We start from the raw sequence: 19,702 nt of genomic DNA, 5'->3' as shown, positions 1-19,702 counted from the left end.
ATCTGGAAGAGGCTTGGAAGCTCCCAAAGACCAGGATTGAGGGCTACCTCCATCACTTCTGCTCCTTGGATGCCTGATTCTAATTCTCTTAGAAGATTCCAGACCCCAAAGGAGGTCATGTGACATAAGCTAGAGGTTGAACTCACCATGGTTGAACAAAAACACTCTGAACGCACAGTGCTGCTTCACAGCTCACTGCAACAAGTTAAAAATTCCACTTTTATGGCACATCACACCGGGATCACATATAATCCTAGATTATCTTTATTTGTTCTATAATTTAATAGTATACCTATAAAATAATTACATTATACTTATAGCTTTTCTTCATTTATAAACAAAACAAAAAAATTAAATACAATTTGAGCCATTATAAGGTAAACTTTGTACATACGATAACCCCAGAAGGAGCTTCACACTGCAGCATATCATATTGCTTTCATTGCTACACCCACAATTGGGTTCGAAGAGAGTGTGCTCGTGTTTGCATTCTGTAAGTTCTTAGGTTAATCCCTCCCCTATCTGTGTGGGTTCCATGTTAATAAAATGATAGGGGTTGGCTCTGCAGCTGGTCAGAGACTCTCCTCCACTCACCTCCCAATCCATCCCTAGCCTCCATTACAATCACGTAAATTTCCTTCCTTCACAGCTTTTCTGCTGCATGTTCTGCCACCGAGTCTGACTTGAAGTTTTCCACTAAATGCAAAAATCACTCCTGACCTTGAAGACCCTTCTCTCCATTTTCTCTCTATCCTCAGGTTCCAGCCCTCAAGGATTTCTTTTGATTTCTGCCTCCTGAGTTCAGGCTGTATATACCCATTTATGAAACCAAGACCCCCTCTGCCACAGCACATTCTTGCTCAGGTCTCATGGTGTTGCAGAAGTGACAGAAATGGACCTTGCAGTGCTGTGGCCTGAGATAGATTCACCACCCCACCCCACCCCAATCCTTGCTCTTCAAGTGAATGTCTCTAGATCCACCATCACTACCTAGTATCAGGAAGCTAAGTCCCCACAGCAGCTTGCAGAGGGTCTCTCTCACATACTAGGGAAGTGGCCCCTCACAGGAGCACTTACCGGGGAATCATCAGTGAAAGGTTTTCAAAGTTTACTGATTCCCACCAATGGCAGCTCATTCACATTTGTCAGATTCCATAAGCATTACTCACAGGGAAGCCTTCCTGGCGCAACTAAGCAAAGGATCCCAGAAGAAGTATAGAATTTTGCTGGAAAATAAGTTATGTCTACTTCCTTATATCAAGAGACCACAGCATGGAAACGTCAACAATTCATTATAAAAACAAAAGGTGACCTAATGTTTGTTCGTCCCTTTTGAAGTCTATTCTTTGAAAAGGAAGCATGTTTTGTGCAGAACAGTTCAACTAGATTACTATTCTATATATTTTATTCCTTACTCCCTTCTATACCACAAAGCGACTCAACTCCTTATATTTTTAAATATCCTTTTCTTTTTCTCTTTCTTTTAACAGGAAATATTTTTTGCTTAGTGTCATGGCAATGAAAATAGTATACCGTTTCACTCCACATATGCATATTCCACATTATAGGGGCTCTCTAGTTTCAGGTCATCAATTTCCCAACAAATGCCCTTCCCTATACCTATCCAGCCCAAGCCAATTTCTACATTGTGCTGCAATGCTTAGTAACTTCAGTGAAATAATATTCAAAGTAAAAATCACGACTCTTCCCATCTCCCTGCCCAATCTGAAAATAGGTGCATGACAGTGAATTGCTGACCAGGCATTTTTTTTTCTGAGTAAAACACCTTCTGGGCAGATCATCGCCTGCTCTCATCCTTACTCAGAATGGTGCTGCAAGCCAGAGTCAAAACATGTGAAATAATACATGAATAGGTCTATAATACTTTTTAACAGCTCTTTACAATATACGGTCACTTATAAAACCAGCGTTAATATAGAGACCTTTGTGTGTGATAATATTCTAATTGCAGCAATAATAGCATGCACACCAGAGTTCATCTTTAGTCCACAAATAGGGGGCGGGGACAGTGAGGAAGAAGAGGCGGTGGGGACTGAGGGTGGGGGATTGTGTAGCCTGCTCTGCTCAAGGTTTCCCGGGAAGCCCACTTCGGGATCCAAGTGGCTCAAGTTGTCTTCTTGGTATCAGGTTTATTAGGAGACGCCCCTGTCCACCGACATATTTATGGAGGTTGCATATATCCTCATCACAGCAGCAACCGAGGGCAGCCTGCCAGTCACAAGAATGAACGCTCCCAGCCAGAGGTCCAGGGACCAGCAGGAGAGGTCTGAGGGGCGGCTGAGAAAAGTGACACATCCTTCACTTCGCGCGGGAAGGGGGCGAGCTGGAGTGCAGGACGGGGCCAGGGAAATCCTTGCTTTTCCACATGGTGGAAACATCAATGCCGGATTTACAGTGCATCACCTTGAAAGGTCCTCTCTGACTGCTGGGCTGGGTGGCGGGTGGTGGTTTTCCAGCATTTTCCTTCGGGCCTGATCCACCACCTGGTTTAGGGGGCACAGGTGGGACCCGGGGTCGGTCAGGAACACATCAGCAAAAGCTCCACTTGCGATCCACGTTTGTGACAAGGACACCGTCAGCCCTAAGAGACGTGCTTGCTGCTGAGGGGGAACACCAGGCAGCGTGAGAGTGGGCTCGGAGGGCAGGGGCAGAGGCGGCGGCGGCGGCGCCACCCAGCGGCCGGGCGCGTGCGGGGCTGAGCTGCGTCCGGCCCGGGCTCACTGCTTGTCCGAGTCGCTCAGGTTCACGGACATGCACCGGCACTGCTTCACCTTCTGGATTTTCTTGAGTCGGAAGGGTGGGTCCAGGCCGGGGCATTCGAGCTCCACGAGGACGGAGGTGACGCGCTGGGGCTTGCAGAAGGCGCAGGACTGGAAGGACTCCTCCTCCTTCTTCACGTGCCGCGGGATGTAGAAGGAGTTGCACTGGCCGTAGCAGAAGCGGTTGAGGATGGTGCGGCTCCGGCAGCCCTCCTCGCTCACCGTCTGCCGCAGCGGCTGCGTCTTGCACCAGTCACTCTTGAGGTACTTGCGCTCGGTGACCACCAGGGCCTCCTGGCTGGAGGCCAGCACCTCCTTGATCTGGTGCTGCCATCTCTCCGAGTTGTTGCTGCTACCGTCCTTGTAAGGCGAGGGGATGGCGCCCGCCGGCCGGTTCTTCCGGGCTTCCGCCACCTTCACCAGCACCGCCACCAGGAACAAGGACAGGGAAAGCTTCCAGAACATCCTGCAACGAGAAAAGAGAAGGACTGGCTGTGAAGGGCGGTAGAGTACGGGATCAATCTTTTATTTATTGCCTTTATTTTAGACATGGCTGGCTCTGTTGCCCAGGCTGGAGTGCAGAGTCATGTAGCTTGCTGCAGCCTCAAACTCTGGGATCCTCCTGCCTCAGCCTCCTGTGTGGCTAGAACTACAGGCTTGCACCACCACGCACATCTAATTTCTTTTTTTTTTTTTGTAGAGATGGGATCTCACCATGTTACCCAGGCTGGTCTGGAACTCCTGGCCTCAAGCGCTCCTCTGCCTCAGCCTCCCAAAGCCCTGGGATCATAGGCGTGAGCCACCAGGTCTTTTTAATGCTGTACGGTTTTACTAGCAGTGACAGTCAGGTGGGGTATGGCAGACTGATGGCTGCCTAGGGGCAGCTGGAGGTGAAAAGGGATTAAATGGTACACGTGTAGGCAGTTAGGACTGCACCCCAAATAATGCCTGGAAGGCAAGGAGGCGGGCAAAATGGCCAGTAACTTATGCAGTAAATGCAGTTAGAAAACACGCGTGTTGAACAGTTACAGAATTACAAAGCAAATGCTGGGAAGAGAGAACTCAAGCCAGTTTGCAGAAGTACAGATAATAGTTAATACTCAATATTTACTGTGTTTTACTCTGTGCCAAGTGCTGTCCTAAGAGTACATCTCATTTACATGTATATCTCATTTCATCCTAAAAATAGCCTTCAGTTGGAGGTGGTATTATGACCCCTTTACAGTGAAGGGGTCACTTTACAGTGAAGAAAACTGAGGCTGGGGCCCACAGAAGTTGAGTCATTTACCTGAGGTCACACAACCACTAAACAATGGCCCAGGATTTGAAGCCAGCCAGGCATCTACCTCCAGAGCCATCAGTGTTAACCAGCAGACATGGATATGATTACAAAAAGTGGTTAAGTACAAAGTAGAGAGAAGATGGGTGTCGTTCACAGGGTTCTTTAAAAATGAGTATTAAAGATAGAACTGGACAGAGGCTAGGAAAATTACTAGTTGCATCTGTATTATTACATATGAATAATAACATTAGCATTTAATGTCTGCATACAGATACTCAAATCATTCAAATGAGTCATAAATTAGAGTCTCCTAGTAGAAACTAATTCCCAGGTGTGAATTAAGAAATTTCCCTAGCTGACTTTGGGAGGCCGAGGCAGGCAGATCACGAGGTCAGGAGATCGAGACCATCCTGGCTAACACGGTGAAACCCAGTCTCTACTAAAAATACAAAAAATTAGCCGGGCGTGGTGGCAGGCGCCTGTAGTCCCAGCTACTGGGGAGGCTGAGGCAGGAGAATGGCGTGAACCTGGGAGGCGGAGCTTGCAATGAGCCGAGATGGCGTCACTGCACTCCAGCCTGTGTGACAGAGCAAGACTCTGGCTCAGAAAAAAAATAAAAATAAAAAAATGGAAATTTCCCTAGCTGTATTAAAACTGATGACAATGCAAAGTGTCATCTCATTTGTATTAAGAGACTATGACACAAATTCAATAGGAATGGCAATTGGAGAGAAATTATTTTTATGCTATCTAAAACGTGGCTTTCAGGGGGCAAGCCAAAGTCTGACTAAAGTGAAAGATAGACTTCAAAGTGTAATTCACATTTTAAATTTTTGTATTTTTAGTAGTAGCCCCAAGGAACACTAATACCCAGCAATAGAGAGGACTCTGATCTGTTTTTACAACGGTAGCTACCAATGTAGCTGTTACCAACATCATCATCATCATCTTTACGTTTACTCATTTTCTGTTTTACCATCTCTAGGACTCCATGAATTCCCATTCTTTTAACATGCATACCCTAAAATGGACATGTAACAATTATATATACATCATATGTATCATATAGTAATATAGTATATATCAGTTATGTTATATTTATCAATCATGAGTATATAGAAATGACTAAAATTGAATATTAAGTATGTTAAATGTTTGAATTTTTTACATGTCTTAAATATATCCATGCTAATGGTAATAGCAAATATTTATTGATTCTCAAAGTACATCAAACACTTACAGTTTACTTTCATGTATAAAGGTATTTAATGATCAGAGTTCTATGAAGTAGGTACAATTATTTTCTGCATTTTATGGATGAGGACACTAAGCCATTGACAGGCTGCCAAGATTCTACAGACAGTATGTGAAATATTTGAATCCAGGCATCCCGGCTCCAGAATCTGAGCTCTGGGTGAGTATAGCTTCCTCTTTGTTAAAAATATTTACGTTAAAATATCTATGCTAAAATTATTTCTCTGAGTCTTAGTCTAAGTCTAAACCACAAGAGGCCTTTGCATGCTACCTTGGAGATGATTCCTTTATTCATCAAGTATTCATGGAGCGTTTATTCTGGAGTAAGCACTGTGATAAGCTTTGTGAATTCCAGTATCTTAGAGAATAAGGCAAAGGTTTTTTTTGTTTTTGTTTTTGTTTTTGTTTTTTGATGGAGTTTCACTTTGTCACCCAGGCTGGAATGAGTGGTGCAACCTCGGCTCACTGCAACCTCTGCCTCCCAAGTTCAAGCAATTCTCCTGTCTCAGCCTCCCAAGTAGCTGAGATGACAGGCGCGCACCATCAGGCCCAGCTAATTTTTGTATTTTTAGTAGGGACAGGGTTTCACTATGTTGGCCAGGCTGGTCTCAAACTCCTGACCGCAAGAGATCCACCCTCCTCGGCCTCCCAAAGCGCTGGGATTACAGGCCACTGCGCCAGGCTAAGGCAAAGTTCTCACAGGGTCAGAAGAGCCTTTACAAGATCTCCCCACTTCCCTGCATCTCACCAGCCTCCTCCGTCCTCTCTCCCACTTGCTCACTCTGCTCCAGCCATACTGGAAACAGCCTATCTGTTTCTAGAATGAGCTTGGCATTCTTGTGCTGTAGAGCCTTACCTTGTCTTTCTCCCAGATGCCTACTTGGCCTTCTTCCTCGCCGTCTTCAATTCTTTGCTCGGTTACCACCTCTGTAGTGAAGGCTTAGTGTTACCTTCACCACCACCCTGGACGTCACCATCTCCTCCTTCCCTGCTTTATCTTACTCCAGGGAACTTATCATCTAATGAGACAGTATTTCATAATCGCACTTGTCTTTCTTGTCTGACTTTTCTCCTGGGAATGTAAGGTCCAAGAGAGAAGTCCTGCCTGTTTTGTTCATTGCCGTGTCTCCTGCTCTCAGAACAGTGCCTGGTGTACAGTAGGCACTCAATAAATGTGTTAAGGCCAGGCGCATTGGCTCATGCCTGTAATCCCAGCACTTTGGGAGGCCAAGGTGGGCGGATCCCCTGAGGTCAGGAGTTTGAGACCAGCCTGGCCAAAATGGTGAAACCCCGTCTCTACTAAAAATACAAAAAAATTAGCTGGGCATGGTGGCACACACCTGTAGTCCCAGCTACTCGGGAGGGTGAGGCAGGAGAATCGCTTGAACCCAGGAGGCAGAGGTTGCGGTGAGCCGAGATTGTGCCATTGCACTCCAGCCTGGGCAACAAGAGTGAAACTCCATCTCAAAAAAAAAATGTTGAACGAAATATGGATACTATATAAGTCATTGCCTTCAACAAGTCTGTAATTAAGAAGCTAGAGAAAGGCATGCAAATGACTGCGTGACAAAGGTATTTAGGAACAATGGCCTGGGTCCTTGTGGTAGTGATCCCCTGACCAACGAAATCCGAATCACGTGTGGTACTTTACAGTGCACATTCCTGGGCTCAAGAAGCATTCTTTTTTAAAAAAGTTTTAATTAAATTTTTTTTAATTTTTAATTTTTGTGGGTACATAATGGGTATATATATTTATGGAGTACATGAGATCTTTTGATACAGGCCCCAAAGCATTCTGGGTCAGTATTGTCAGGGTGGGGTTTCAGATCTGTGTTTCTAAAGATTGCCTTACCTAATTCTGATGGGATCCAATGGCCACAAAGGATAGTGAGGGCAAAAGGGAAAAGCACTGGTTCTACCTGGAGAAGGAGCAGGAGGAGCTTAGGAAGTCACAACTAATTGGGTCCCTTGAAATCTGAACAGGATTCCTCAGGGCGATGATATGGGCAAAAGCAAAGGGGTTTGGTACTGTTGATGACACTGGGCAAAGGGAGTAAAAAAAAAATTGAAAGCAGAAAGGAGAAAAAAAAGTTTTTTTTTGCAAAAACATTTTGTCCAGCACAATTATTAAAATTTTAACGCCTCATTTTTAAAGGGTTTTTCTCATGCCTCCTTAGTTGCACACATGAAATGTCATATGAAAATGGCCACGCTTCCAGCTGGCTCAGGTAAGTGTCAAGTATTGGACTTGCTCAGCTTACATAGCTTATTATATTTGTGGAATGATTTGTGATCTCAATAGCCTCTTAAAAAGAAAGTATTTTGGTTCCATTTTAATAATTTCCGAAATTATTAACATTCTGAGTAAACATAACCAAGAGTTTGCAAGTCCCAGCCAGGAAAGATTGACAGAGTCAGTCTGATCCTCAATTCCTGGTTCCAGTAACAGCTTCACATGCATGGTTGATAGGCTCAAAAATGCACGCTTTCCTTCAACAGGTCCTAGATCTTATCAGAGAGAACAGAGCTAAGACAGAGCTAACAGAGCTAAATCAGATCAATTTGAGGCAAAAACTCTTAGGGCCAATAGTATTAGATGTGGTGCTGGGCATTCTTTGAACTCATTAACACGTTTGCAAAATATCTGGCAATCATCCTTAGAAGTTAGGTCTCACAGGAAGCGAAGCAAAAATGCAAACCTTCAATTTTCAGGAAGGGGGAAAAGAGGTTGAGGAAATCTCGATGACTGGGGCCAAGTCAGTCTCTTCTCTCTTTCCTTTCCTACATCTCATTTCTTTTCTTCTTCACACATAGCAATAGTAAGATGGCCAAGGATCTGGCATCTCACTGTCAGACAGGTAAGTAAGCAAGAGGTGTTTGGCCATGGTGACCCACAGCGACTGTGAGGCTGTATCCTCCTACTTCAGAGCATTCAGGCAGTTGAGCCAGCAACTAACAGCACCTACACTGCTGGCCCTTGGCTGTGCAGAGTTCACCAGGGGAGAAAACGTGCTTGCCTCTCTGTCCGTTCGCTCACCATCCCTTCACAAGCATGTCAGCGGCCCCGCCAGGACTTGAATTTAGCAATTTATAGAAAGTCTCACTCTGTCCTGAACCACTTTGCTAATCAGAAAAATGGTTGGCACACAATTAACCTCTCAGGAATGTTGCCACCCCTGCCAGTAACGACAGCACGAGGATACTTCATTTTATTCTCACATCTTGTATTTGGCTTGTATCAGAAGAAACTCATAAATAAATCCTGTTGGTTTTATTAACCATCTTTCTGGCCTGACCATGTTCTCAATTTGCAAGGGGTGCCAGGACTGTAAATGCTGATGGTCTAAGCAGACTGGGTTGGCCAAAGTTGGTTGTGCAAAGAGAGAGGTAGTGGAAGTGCTTTCCTTTTAAGTGAACGCCCTCAGGCCTGGCCTCTGTAGATACCAGAATAAGGACTGCACAGGCCAAAGCAAGCCAGTATTTAGGCAGCTAAAGAATCCATCACAGGCCCCTTCTATCAGCCGTTCCTAAAAGTGGCAAGACCTGAACAGGGGTTCTACAACAGGAGCTTGAACAATAAAACTTCCTGATTTCTAGGAAAGAATACAGTAGTGCTGAGTCATCCTTCCTGACAGGCAAATGCAAGTGACCAATGGCAAAGGGTACAGCTAAGCTGATGAACTCACTCCCCGAGTGGCCTTCTTGAGTTTTAGAAGTCAAATAAAGTTAGCCCTGGGCTGTGCAGGAATGGTGAATGGCGTGGGGCTGAAACTTTTTCTACAACCTGAGGATTTTATGGCATTCTTGGAAAGTTGAAGGGAAGTCCCCAGGGCTGAATAGCAGAATACTGATAGGGACATCTGGGATAAACTTGCTCCCATTACCCAAGTGAAAACCATCGCAGAACCAAACAAAACTCCCAACAAGATTACACTTCAGAGGTCATTTTTATGAGGTTTAGTACTGCCACAGCCTCAACTACTAAAGGTATTTCATCGATGACTTGGATTCTTAGGCTGGGAGGGTGGTGGTCTGGCTCTTTAATTAAACCTTTAGAGACAGAGGTCGATGTTTCTTGGCCCCGGGATCAGGGATCATCCTCGCAGCCAAAGATTGCTTGCTTGCTGAAACCACTTACCTCCAGCTTCTATAAACTAAGGCGAACTATGGCCCACAGGCCAAACCCAACCTGAGATCTGTTTTGTAAATAAAGTTGTGTTGGAACACAGCCACAGCCACTCATTTAGTCTATGGCTGCTTCGGTACTATAAGGGCAGGGTGAGTGGTGGAGACATGATAATATAATGCCCATGGTCTAAAATATTTACTTTCTGGCCTTTTACAGAAACACTTTGCTAAGTCCTGCTCCAAACATTTTCTATCCAATTCAATCTTTGCCTTCTCTTCAGTGTTGAACTCTTTTGCCAGAAAAGTAGCTTTCAATTTAAAAATTTCTAGCTATGAAACATTTCAAACAGAGAGCAAAACAGAAAATATAACAATAGGTACTCACCAGAAAGATGAAAACAATACTGACATTTCCCATTTTTATTTTGCAATCTCTCTTTCAGTTTTGAAAACATAATATAAGTAAAGCTAAAATGCTCTCCTATCTCCTCATCCCTCACTGAGATGACCAGCATCCCGAAGTTGGTATTCGTCGTTACTGTTGATGCTTTTGCTGCTCATGTTCTGTGTATCAGAGTATGTTTGTGTGTGTGGATAATCTTTTTTTTTTTCTTTTTTTTCAGACAGAGTCTCGCTCTGTTGCCCAGGCTGGAGTGCAGTGGCTTGATCTCAGCTCACTGCAAGCTCCGCTTCCCGGGTTCACACCATTCTCCTGCCTCAGCCTCCCGAGTAGCTGGGACTACAGGCGCCCGCCATCACTCCCATCTAATTTTTTGTATTTTTAGTAGAGACGGGGTTTCACTGTGTTAACCAGGATGGTCTCGATCTCCTGACCTCGTGATCTGCCCATCTCGGCCTCCCAAAGTGCTGGGATTACAGGCGTGAGCCACCAGGCCCGGCCGATAATCTTTTTTTTTTGAGTCGCAGTTTTGCTCTTGTTGCCTAGGCTGGGGTACAATGGTGCGATCTGGGCTCACTGCAACCTCCGCCTCCTGGGTTCAAGCGATTCTCCTGCCTCAGCCTCCTGAGTAGCTGGGATTACAGGCCCGCATCACCACGCTTGGCTAATTATTTTGTATTTTTAATAGAAACAAGGTTTCACCGTGTTGGCCAGGCTGGTCTCGGACTTCTAGCCTCAAGTGATCTGTTCGCCTTGGCCTCCCAAAGTGCTGGGATTACAAGCGTGAGCTACCATGCCCGGCCGACAATCTTTACATAAACTACATCACGCTCTTTTGCAACTTTTTCCCCAAAAAATATGTGTTTGGGATTTTATGCACATGGATATTTGTAGAAGGAGCCTGTTTATCCCCACCACTGAATATTAAAGTGCAGTTTATTCATTCAGCTTATGGAGGAAGAGTTGTTTTGCTTCTAGTTTTTCACTATTGCCAATAGTGCTGCACTGAACATTTTTGCATGTGTTTATTTATGTCCATCTGTTAGAGTTTTTCTAGAGGAGACACCGGGCAGTGGAAATGCTGGGTCACAGGATACCTACAACTTGAGCTTGACTAAGTTGTGCCGAGTTGCTTTCTAAATGCTGGTACCAGTATCCTTTCCCCTGGGTAATATGTGAGTCCCTGCTGGTGCACATATTTGCTAATTCTTGGTGTTACCAGATTCATCTCCTTTTGCCTATCTGAAACATTTGAGATGGCGTCTTATGATGATTTTAATTTGCAGCTCTCTGATTGTACATCAAGCTCAAACGCCATGGCTGTGTGACTGAAAATAAATGATTACAACTTACCCAAAGTGAGAGAAATTAAAATATGAGGAAAGGAAAAATAAGAATTTCCAACTATAAATCTTCTGAACTGTCATGGAAATAATAGAAAGTGACTTGCAACTTCAAAGCAGAAAGATCAGGGCATCCCACATGACTCAGAAGTTTGAAATCCAAATGGATTCATTTACTTTTCCAAGTGACATTGCCTGAGTGGAACATTGACTATCATTTTGTTCCAGGAGAAGCTTAATTTCATCTGGAAAAATTATATTATGTTTTCTTAAAAAGGTTTTCAACAGAGAAGAAATGATGCTATCATTACTTACTTTGACTTCTGGACAGCAAATGCATCATTAGGGAATTTGTAATCAACGTTCTAAATCTTTGAAGAAATTGTTGGGATAAATTCAGGATAAGAAATGGAATGCTGAAGCAAGATGGCAGCAAAGCATTAAATTAAATAAGGAGATGAATGAGGAAGCGCTTGGAAAGCTGTGCGTTTATACACACATGGGCTGCTTCTGTCTAGGTCACATCCATGTGTGGATGGGAGGGAGAACGTGGTTTCTGGGCCCTGAGCTGCCCATGTTGTGACCCTGTGTGACTCACTCCCAGGCTTCTCTGGGTTCTCCCCTGTAAAATGGTGTTAATGGCACTTGCCACCCTCTGGACCCTGTTGCTGTCAGAAGAATGTGACACTGAAATCACATCAAAACCCAAAAACCCTCTGAGCAAAAAGGACCATGAGTTTTATTTGAAAGGAAGGAAGAAATCAGAAACTATCCATTAGAATTTTACAGCCAGTGACATTGTTCTCTGCAGCCATTAGGCAGTACCTAAATTTTTTTTTTCAGATAAAGATTTTAGGCTGCTGCCTGAAACACCAATCATGCTCTCGTGATTCCACACCCCAAACACCCCCTCTTCGACCTTCCTAGGACAGCATTCTGTGTCCAGTGAGAGCTAAAATAGCAGACGTCCACTTCCCTTGGAGCAGAGTATAGATTTTCTGTCTCTGTATACATAAAAATTCGAGAGGCCTGTCTAAAATGCTTTGAACAAAATCAAAAACATGCTGTCCATGCAACCCACCAACTTTTCCTGTTCACTCTTACTTCAAGCTACTTCATTATACTTGCTGTATGTTAGTTTGGAGGAATGGTGACAGAGCACATAGCAAAGCCTGACGAACATATCACTATGACCACTTTTTCCTCTGGAACTCTTGAGAAAATATTTTTAATTATTTTGCTTCACTCTTCCAATATCTTTTTATGATTTTTCTTTCTGTGCTCTCCTCTTAAAGGTTGGTGTTCCCCAAGAATTTTTCCATAACCCTGTCTTCTCATTCCTCACATTTCTACTAAGAATTTCATTCATGCCTACGACTTCAACTAGCTCTCTGCTCATGACTCATAGACCCTCTACTCAGCTGCCTATCAAACATTCCCCAAATGTCCTGTAGGCACCTCAAATTCTGTATGTTCCAAATCTTATCATATCTTCCTACTCATCTGCTCCACCTCTGGTAGATACTATCCCAATGAACAGAACAGCACTGATCCTTTCACCTCAATCAGAAAGTTGAATTTGAACAGACTCTGTTCACTTACTTCCTGAGAGTCAAGATCTCCATTCTTCCTTACTAACAGAACCATAATTTGTTCAGGTATTGGATTTCAAGTTCTTCATAGACCTTTCTACACGCTGTGGAGTTGAAAGTTGGTTGGTCCAAGCCAACTGGTTATTCCACTCTCCTTGCAAGCAATTGATTTAAACATGGGCAATAAGGTAACTGTGAGGCAAGGTGCAGCCTCCTTGGAAAAGTTTTTATTCCCTGATAAAAACAGACATGCCAGGAGAAACTACCGTTCAGGTCTTTATTGTGATTAGGCAAGGATGTGATGACTGAGGCTATAGCAGCTTCCACGAGGGGGCAAGCATGGGATGCAAGTCAAATCTTTGCAGTATAGAGCACAAAATGGAAAGCAACTGGATTCTTGATTATGTTATTAAGCCACTGTACTCAGCAGCCCTGGAACTGCTTACCTCTGGACTTTGTGTTCGTGAGTTAAATTCTTTAGTATTTAAATCACTTTTGCATAGCTACTGGAGAGTATCCTAGTTTATCTTCCCGTATATTGAGTCCATCAACAAGACCTCATTTTCTTTCATGCCTCACTTCTTAATCCCACTGTTGCCACTTTGGTTTAGATCCTCATCATCTGAACATTGTGATAGTCTCTTCACTGGCCTTCTTTCTCCCTTCAGATTCACACTCTCAGATCCATCTTCTCAACTCCTATCGGAGTGGACATTTTAACATGCAAATCTGTCTGTGTTATTCCTTCACATTAAACTCTTTAAAGATTTCTCATCACTTACAAACAAGTTCAAAGTCTTCGGCACAATGCATAGGCCTTCTGCAACCTTTGTCTTCTTCCTGTCCCATCAGATAGTATCCCTTTACCTTACAGCTTATGCTTGAAACGCACAAAACTATGTGTTCTATCTACCACATGCAAGGCTGCTTTCCACTCCCAAATAGCTATTGCTTTAGCCTGAAATATTATTTCTCTGGCCACTGTTAGTTACTTAGGCTTCATTAAAATGCTATTTCCTTTGTGAAACCATACGTGTTTCCTGTGCTCTTTATTTTTGCCATGGTCATGACAGACTGCCTTCATGTAGCCAATAGACGTGGTGTAGCTATTGTCTGCACATTTTCTCCCCCACTGGAGTCTAAGTAATTGGAAGAGAGGGGTATTTAATCTTTGTTTCCACGGTCACTTACAGTGGGTCTAGAGCATGGTTTTAAATATTTATAATTTATGAATGAATGAAGGACTGGATGATTGACTAGGTTTTACCTACACTAGTATAGATGTGACGTTTTTTTCTATTTTTAAAAACTGTAAAGAAGAGCTTGAAACTGGCTTAACTTCTCAATAGGGGTGATACTTTCTACATAAGCCTTTAATCACAATAATTTAATGCATATCTAGGTATCAAAATCAGAAGTGAACATAATTATTAAAAATGGAATATTTGAAAAAATGGAAAAAAACCTGTTCGGTACTAATAATTTTTGCAGGTCCTCATCTTCCTTTTATTTCAAAGTGTGTTCCACTCCTCTTTGCTCCTTCAATCACTGATCTAATATTCTTTATTATTTCTCATCTTAACTACTACAGCAATTCTGGGTAACTGGTCTTCAAATCAGCATATGTCTAGTCCTCGGGGGCTACACGTAGGCTTTCCAAGAGGTATGTGTACAAGGGTAGTTTTAGGGGAATCACTATACAAATCCTCAACTTCCGTTTGTTTCTTTCCTTCCACAAGATCTGCTTGAGGAAGTGCCTACAATGGAACGGACAGATTATCCTTTCCTGCCTGTCTTCTTGCACTTGACAGAAGAAAGTGATACCTCCCATCCAACCCACTCTTATTGTGGTGTACCGCCTAAGCTACAACAAAGGCTCTAGGGCACCAAGCAAAGGGACAATTCTAAATATTGTTACCCTCACTAAAAAGTAAATGACTAATCAGTTCCTTTTGCAAGTCAGGCTGTTTCCCATAATTTTCTTTAAACCAAAATTAAAGGAGAATCTAATTACATTAACAGCCAATATATCACCAAAAATAATTTTTTGATAATGATTGCTGTTAGATTTTTTTTCACATCTAAGTTTGAAGGATTTTAAGAAATCAAGACACTGCTATTAAGAAAATACATTGTATTATATTCTATTTATGTGAACACATTTCCTTAGTATATATTATATATATAATAGATGATATAGCTTGGATCTATGTCCCCGCCCCAATCTTATGTCAAATTATGATCTCCAATGTTGGAGGTGGGACCTGGTGGAAGGTGATTGGATCACGGGGGCAGTTTCTAATGGTTTAGCACCATTCCCCTAGTGCTGTGCTCATGATAGAGATGTCACGAGATCTAGTTGTTTAAAAGGGTGTGGCACCTCCCCTATCTCTCTTCCTCCTGCTCTGGCCATGTGAGAAGTGCTGGCTCCCACTTCAACTTCCGCCGTGACTGTAAGTTTCCTGAGGCCTCCCCAGAAGCTGAGCAGATGACCAACATCATGCGTCCTGTGCAGCCTGCAGAACTGTGACCGAATTAAATCTCTTTTCTTTATACATTACCCATTCTCAGATATTTCTTTATAACCAACTAATACCGTATATATTGCACATATAATTATACTATATAATCATACACACACACAGAAGAGAATGTCTGCTGAGCCCTGTCTCCTTTCTAGGAAAAAGTAGTATTCATATATGAAAACAAAAACAACAATAAAAAAACTCCATTCATGGGGCATCTACTTAAGAGACGAAAATAATTGAAATTTACCTTTTTGTATTTAATAATTATTTACTAAATTTATAAAATATTTATGCTATTTTGTCCTCTTTTTTCAGTGTTGCTGGGTATATTTATGCCTTTTTTATCAAATAATGGTCTTCACTCTAATGTGTAATCAATCCAAAGAGCCAAAAATATTAATCCCCAAAATTTAAATACTGAAATCTGACCACATAATTAAAATCAAAATCTACATGCATTCTTTTTGTCATAGAAAAGAATGATAGGAAAAAAAAAGAATGATATGGTGAAAAACCTTTTATATATAAAACCTATTATGAAATAGTTCTATGGGTAGAAGTACAATGAAACATGAATTAAGGAGAAAAAAGTGTAAAATTTCCTTTAAGGAGTATTTCTACACGTATTTTTCTTAAAAAATGTATAATAGTGGGTATAAAATAGCAATGGTATTTATATTCCTCTGGAGACACTTTAAAACGTGGTATAACCATTTTATTTTAAAAGATCCAGTTTGCGATACTCTTTAAATAATATCTACTGCAAATTTTAGATGTCAATTAAAAAGTGTGAGAGGTCATAGATTTAGAACTGAAAATGTTTGGAGAACAGTACACTGAAGTATATTAAAGTATATTATTATATTATTATTATTTGCAAGCATGAGAATATCATTAATGACTCTGGGCAAGAAGAATAAGTCATTCTGGAACTCTTTGATATGTAAAAATTTTATGTCCACATGAAAATGTTATAAAGAAAGACCTCAGGCTTCATTCCTCTCCTAGTCACTCACTCACGTCTCTTGAATTCTGCAGCCTCTCTTTCCTGACAGTTTTTCAAAACAGTCTATTAGCTAATGGGTCCATAGAGGACTGGAAAGTCCCGTATTAAGTAATCTAATTGAAACAAGAAGTCTGGTTTCGTCGGTGTTAAGTCTTACGCACCCTGCCTTTTTCAAGTTAGCTTTATTGACAACTGATGCTGAATTCAGACAAATTAGAGTGCAAATTCAAGGCTCTCGACCAAGGAAAACAAACATAATCAGAAACAATCAGGAGACTTAAAACACACCAGTGGATATGGAGTTACGGAAAAAGTGAAGAAAAAAAGTGTTGAAAACGGATTAAAAATGAATACCAATACCAAAAGCATTTTCCATTTATGAGGCTATGCTAGGCAGCACTTTTGTTAAAGTTGTGCACATTAATTTATTCATTCATTCATTTTCCATGTTCCATGCACCTTCCTAATGTTTGAGATACAAAGAAGAATAAGAGGTTGACTTCCTCCCTGGAATAAGACAAAGAAACCAAAAGGGACAATAAACCTGGACATTGGAGGCTAGGGAATTGGCTGTTTGAGTAAGCCATGAAAGACAATGTGAGCCTGGGCTAAGTGGTGATGGGGCTAGGGGTGAAGGAAACGTTTTAGATGTTTGGGCTTTAGCATGTTGAAGGGATTGAGTGACACAACAATGAAGAAGGGGGACATCTAGGTGGCTGCTTCAGGCAACTGGATGATGGGGCTGGAGCTGGGGCTGGTATGCACCATGTTAGAGAATATCAGAGGAAGGGCTGGTTTTGGGCAGGGCAGGGAGTTTCTATGGCACAAGGAATAAAAGATGTCTGGTAGAACATGGGCTTCAGAAAATTGCTCTGCAGCGATGCCCAGCTCTGTGTGGGTAATAAGATTACTGAGCGGTAGAGTAAGAAGAAAAGTGGGCTGAGAGTGAAACTCGGGGGAACACCAGCTTTTTCCTTCCCTCCCTTCCTGCCTGCCTGCCTGCCTGCTTGCCTGCCTTCCTGCCTTCCTCCCTCCCTCCCTCCCTTCCTTCCTTCCTCCTTCCCCCCCTCCCTCCCTTCTTTCTCTCTTTCTCTCTCTCTCTCTCTGTCTCTCTCTCTCTCTCTCTGTCTCTCTCTCTCTTTCTCTTTCTCTCTCTCTCTCTCTGTCTCTCTTTCTTTCTCTCACTCTTTTTGCCCGGGCTGGAGTGCAGTGGTGCAATCTTGGCTCACTGCAACCTCCGACTCGGGTTCAAGCGATTCTCCTGCCTCAGCCTCCCAGAAGTAGCTGGGATTACAGGCGTGTGCCACCATGCCCGGCTAATTTTTGTATTTTTAGTAGAGACAGGGTTTCACCATGTTGGTCAAGTGGTCTCAAATTCCTGACCTCAAGTGATACGCCCGCCTCGGCCTCCCAAAATGCTGAGATTGTAGGTGTGAGCCACCGTGCCTGGCTGGAATACCAGCTTTTCAAGGAAGCAAGGAAATCTGCAAAGGAAGACAAGGAAAAGCAGGAATGGCAAAAGCTATAAGAAGGCAGATGAGGGAAAGGCTGAAAAGTCTTCACTGGATGGAGAGAGGTCACCTCGGTGGAAGAATTTCAGAGACGGAAAGTGGGGGTGGGAGGGAAACAAGATTGCAGTGAGGAAGAAGTGAAGACGACGTGTACAGAATCCTATTGACTATGCTTTAAAATGTTGCTGATAAACCATAATTCATCTGCCCTTCCAAATATTTAAGGATCTACTCTAAGTGAAGTAAATGAAATAACTAGAGAGGATAGAAGGTGTTTTCTGACCCACAGCATTGGGAACCCAAGATACATCATCCTGAAAAGCTAAACAATGAGGTACATGCCGAGCTGGTGCCTGGGCTTGAAATTCCCTCTATTTTTTCTGAAATTTTGCTTGTTTCTCAAATAATTAACCTTCTCCTCCAAATACCTAACTTTACTAGCTCTCTACAATGGAAAACTTCATCAGGGTAGAGACTAAGTCTGTTTTGTTCACCACCGTATCTCTGGATTTTAGCACAGGTCCTGGACACATAGTAGATGACCAATACATATTTATTGAATGAAAGAACACACATCTAATGTTTCAGAGAAACTGTAGATGTTGTATTTGCTCATATTCAAACAGCCAGAATATAACTGATATTTGAGAAGGGGAATGTCTGGGAGGTTAGGAGAATCATTCCTTGGCCTTTTTATTTTGGAAATAAAGCAAATGTAAGTGCCATTCATGCAGCAAATATTTACTGAGTGCACATGTGCTCGTGATGTTTCGTGTCCATTCTGCCTTTTATAACTGTTTAGATCTTTCCTAGGATCAGCCTAATTATAAATAATGTAAATAAAAAGGACTTCTAGTGAACTTTTGAAGTATTTGTAGAGAATGTTTCTTGTTAACATCAAACAGAACCAGTTATACCTTAAGCCAAGCTTATCAAGTATTTTTTAATACATTGTTTCCAAACACAAGTATTGGCACATTTTTCCACAGAGCAAGTTCTATTAACAATCTATTACTTGTATGCAACACAAATTCAATAAAAGACTCTTTTTCTTTTATAAGTGGATCTCAGACTTCATTATGAACACAACACACCTGGGAATGCAGATTCCAGGTCCACGTACTTCCAGAATTCCCTGACTCAAGATCTGAGCTGGAAACTGAGAACTGATATTTTTAATAAGCACCCCATACTCTGAAAAACAAAGCCCAAATTATTTGTCTAAAATGTAATTATTTGGGCTCTGGTCCATTGCCTGGGGCAAACTTCATTAATTATATCCTCATTAATAAGGACCAGAGACTAATGCAGTGATACGTAGCAATCAGTGTTAGAGTTAATTGAAATTTAGATCTAACATCTCTTCTTTCTTTGAGCAATTTCCCCATGTTTAGAGTAGAGGACTTCTTTAATGATTTGTGACAGGAAGATGTGAGGGAAATTATTTGAAAGTAATTGTGACATGTGTTTCCAATTAGGATGCCTTTCTTCTCGAGCCTGTGTGCTGTGCCTTCTGCAGCTCTATGGAGGGTCATGTTGAGAGAGGCCCCTGCACCGGGCCCAGTGGACAGGGTGTGAAGCAGGGACCTGGCTCACACCAACTCAGGTGTAGTGAAGGTCAGCATGCTATGTCCAAGTAGAGGCCTGCCCAGGAGCCAGCTCATTTGATTTTTTTTTTTTTTTGAGACAGAGTTTCACTCTTGTTGCCCAGGCTGGAGTGCAATGGCACGATCTTGGCTCGCTGCAACCTCTGCCTCCTGGTTTCAAGCGATTCTCTTGCCTCAACCTCCCAAGTAGCTGGGATTACAGGCATGTGCCACCAAGCCCAGCTAATGTTGTATTTTTAGTAGAGACGGGGTTTCTCCATGTTGGTCAGGC

The 19,702-nt window shown here is 42.5% G+C and overlaps 1 protein-coding gene across 1 annotated transcript in view; it reads right to left on the bottom strand.

Moving 5' to 3' along the window:
* Positions 1-248: 248 nt before the first annotated feature.
* The window catches only part of GREM2 (gremlin 2, DAN family BMP antagonist), a 123,243-nt gene continuing 103,789 nt past the window's right edge, over positions 249-19,702 (bottom strand). Inside the window, exon 2 of the mRNA XM_054451978.2 lies at positions 249-3,246. Within this exon, the coding sequence (XP_054307953.1) occupies positions 2,739-3,245 (507 nt within the window). The 5' untranslated portion in view covers position 3,246 and the 3' untranslated portion in view covers positions 249-2,738. The remainder of the gene's footprint in view (positions 3,247-19,702) is intronic.

Source organism: Pongo pygmaeus, chromosome 1, assembly GCF_028885625.2.
Source record: "Pongo pygmaeus isolate AG05252 chromosome 1, NHGRI_mPonPyg2-v2.0_pri, whole genome shotgun sequence".
NCBI lineage: Eukaryota > Metazoa > Chordata > Mammalia > Primates > Hominidae > Pongo > Pongo pygmaeus.
This window is presented reverse-complemented; position numbering and strand designations above follow the sequence as displayed.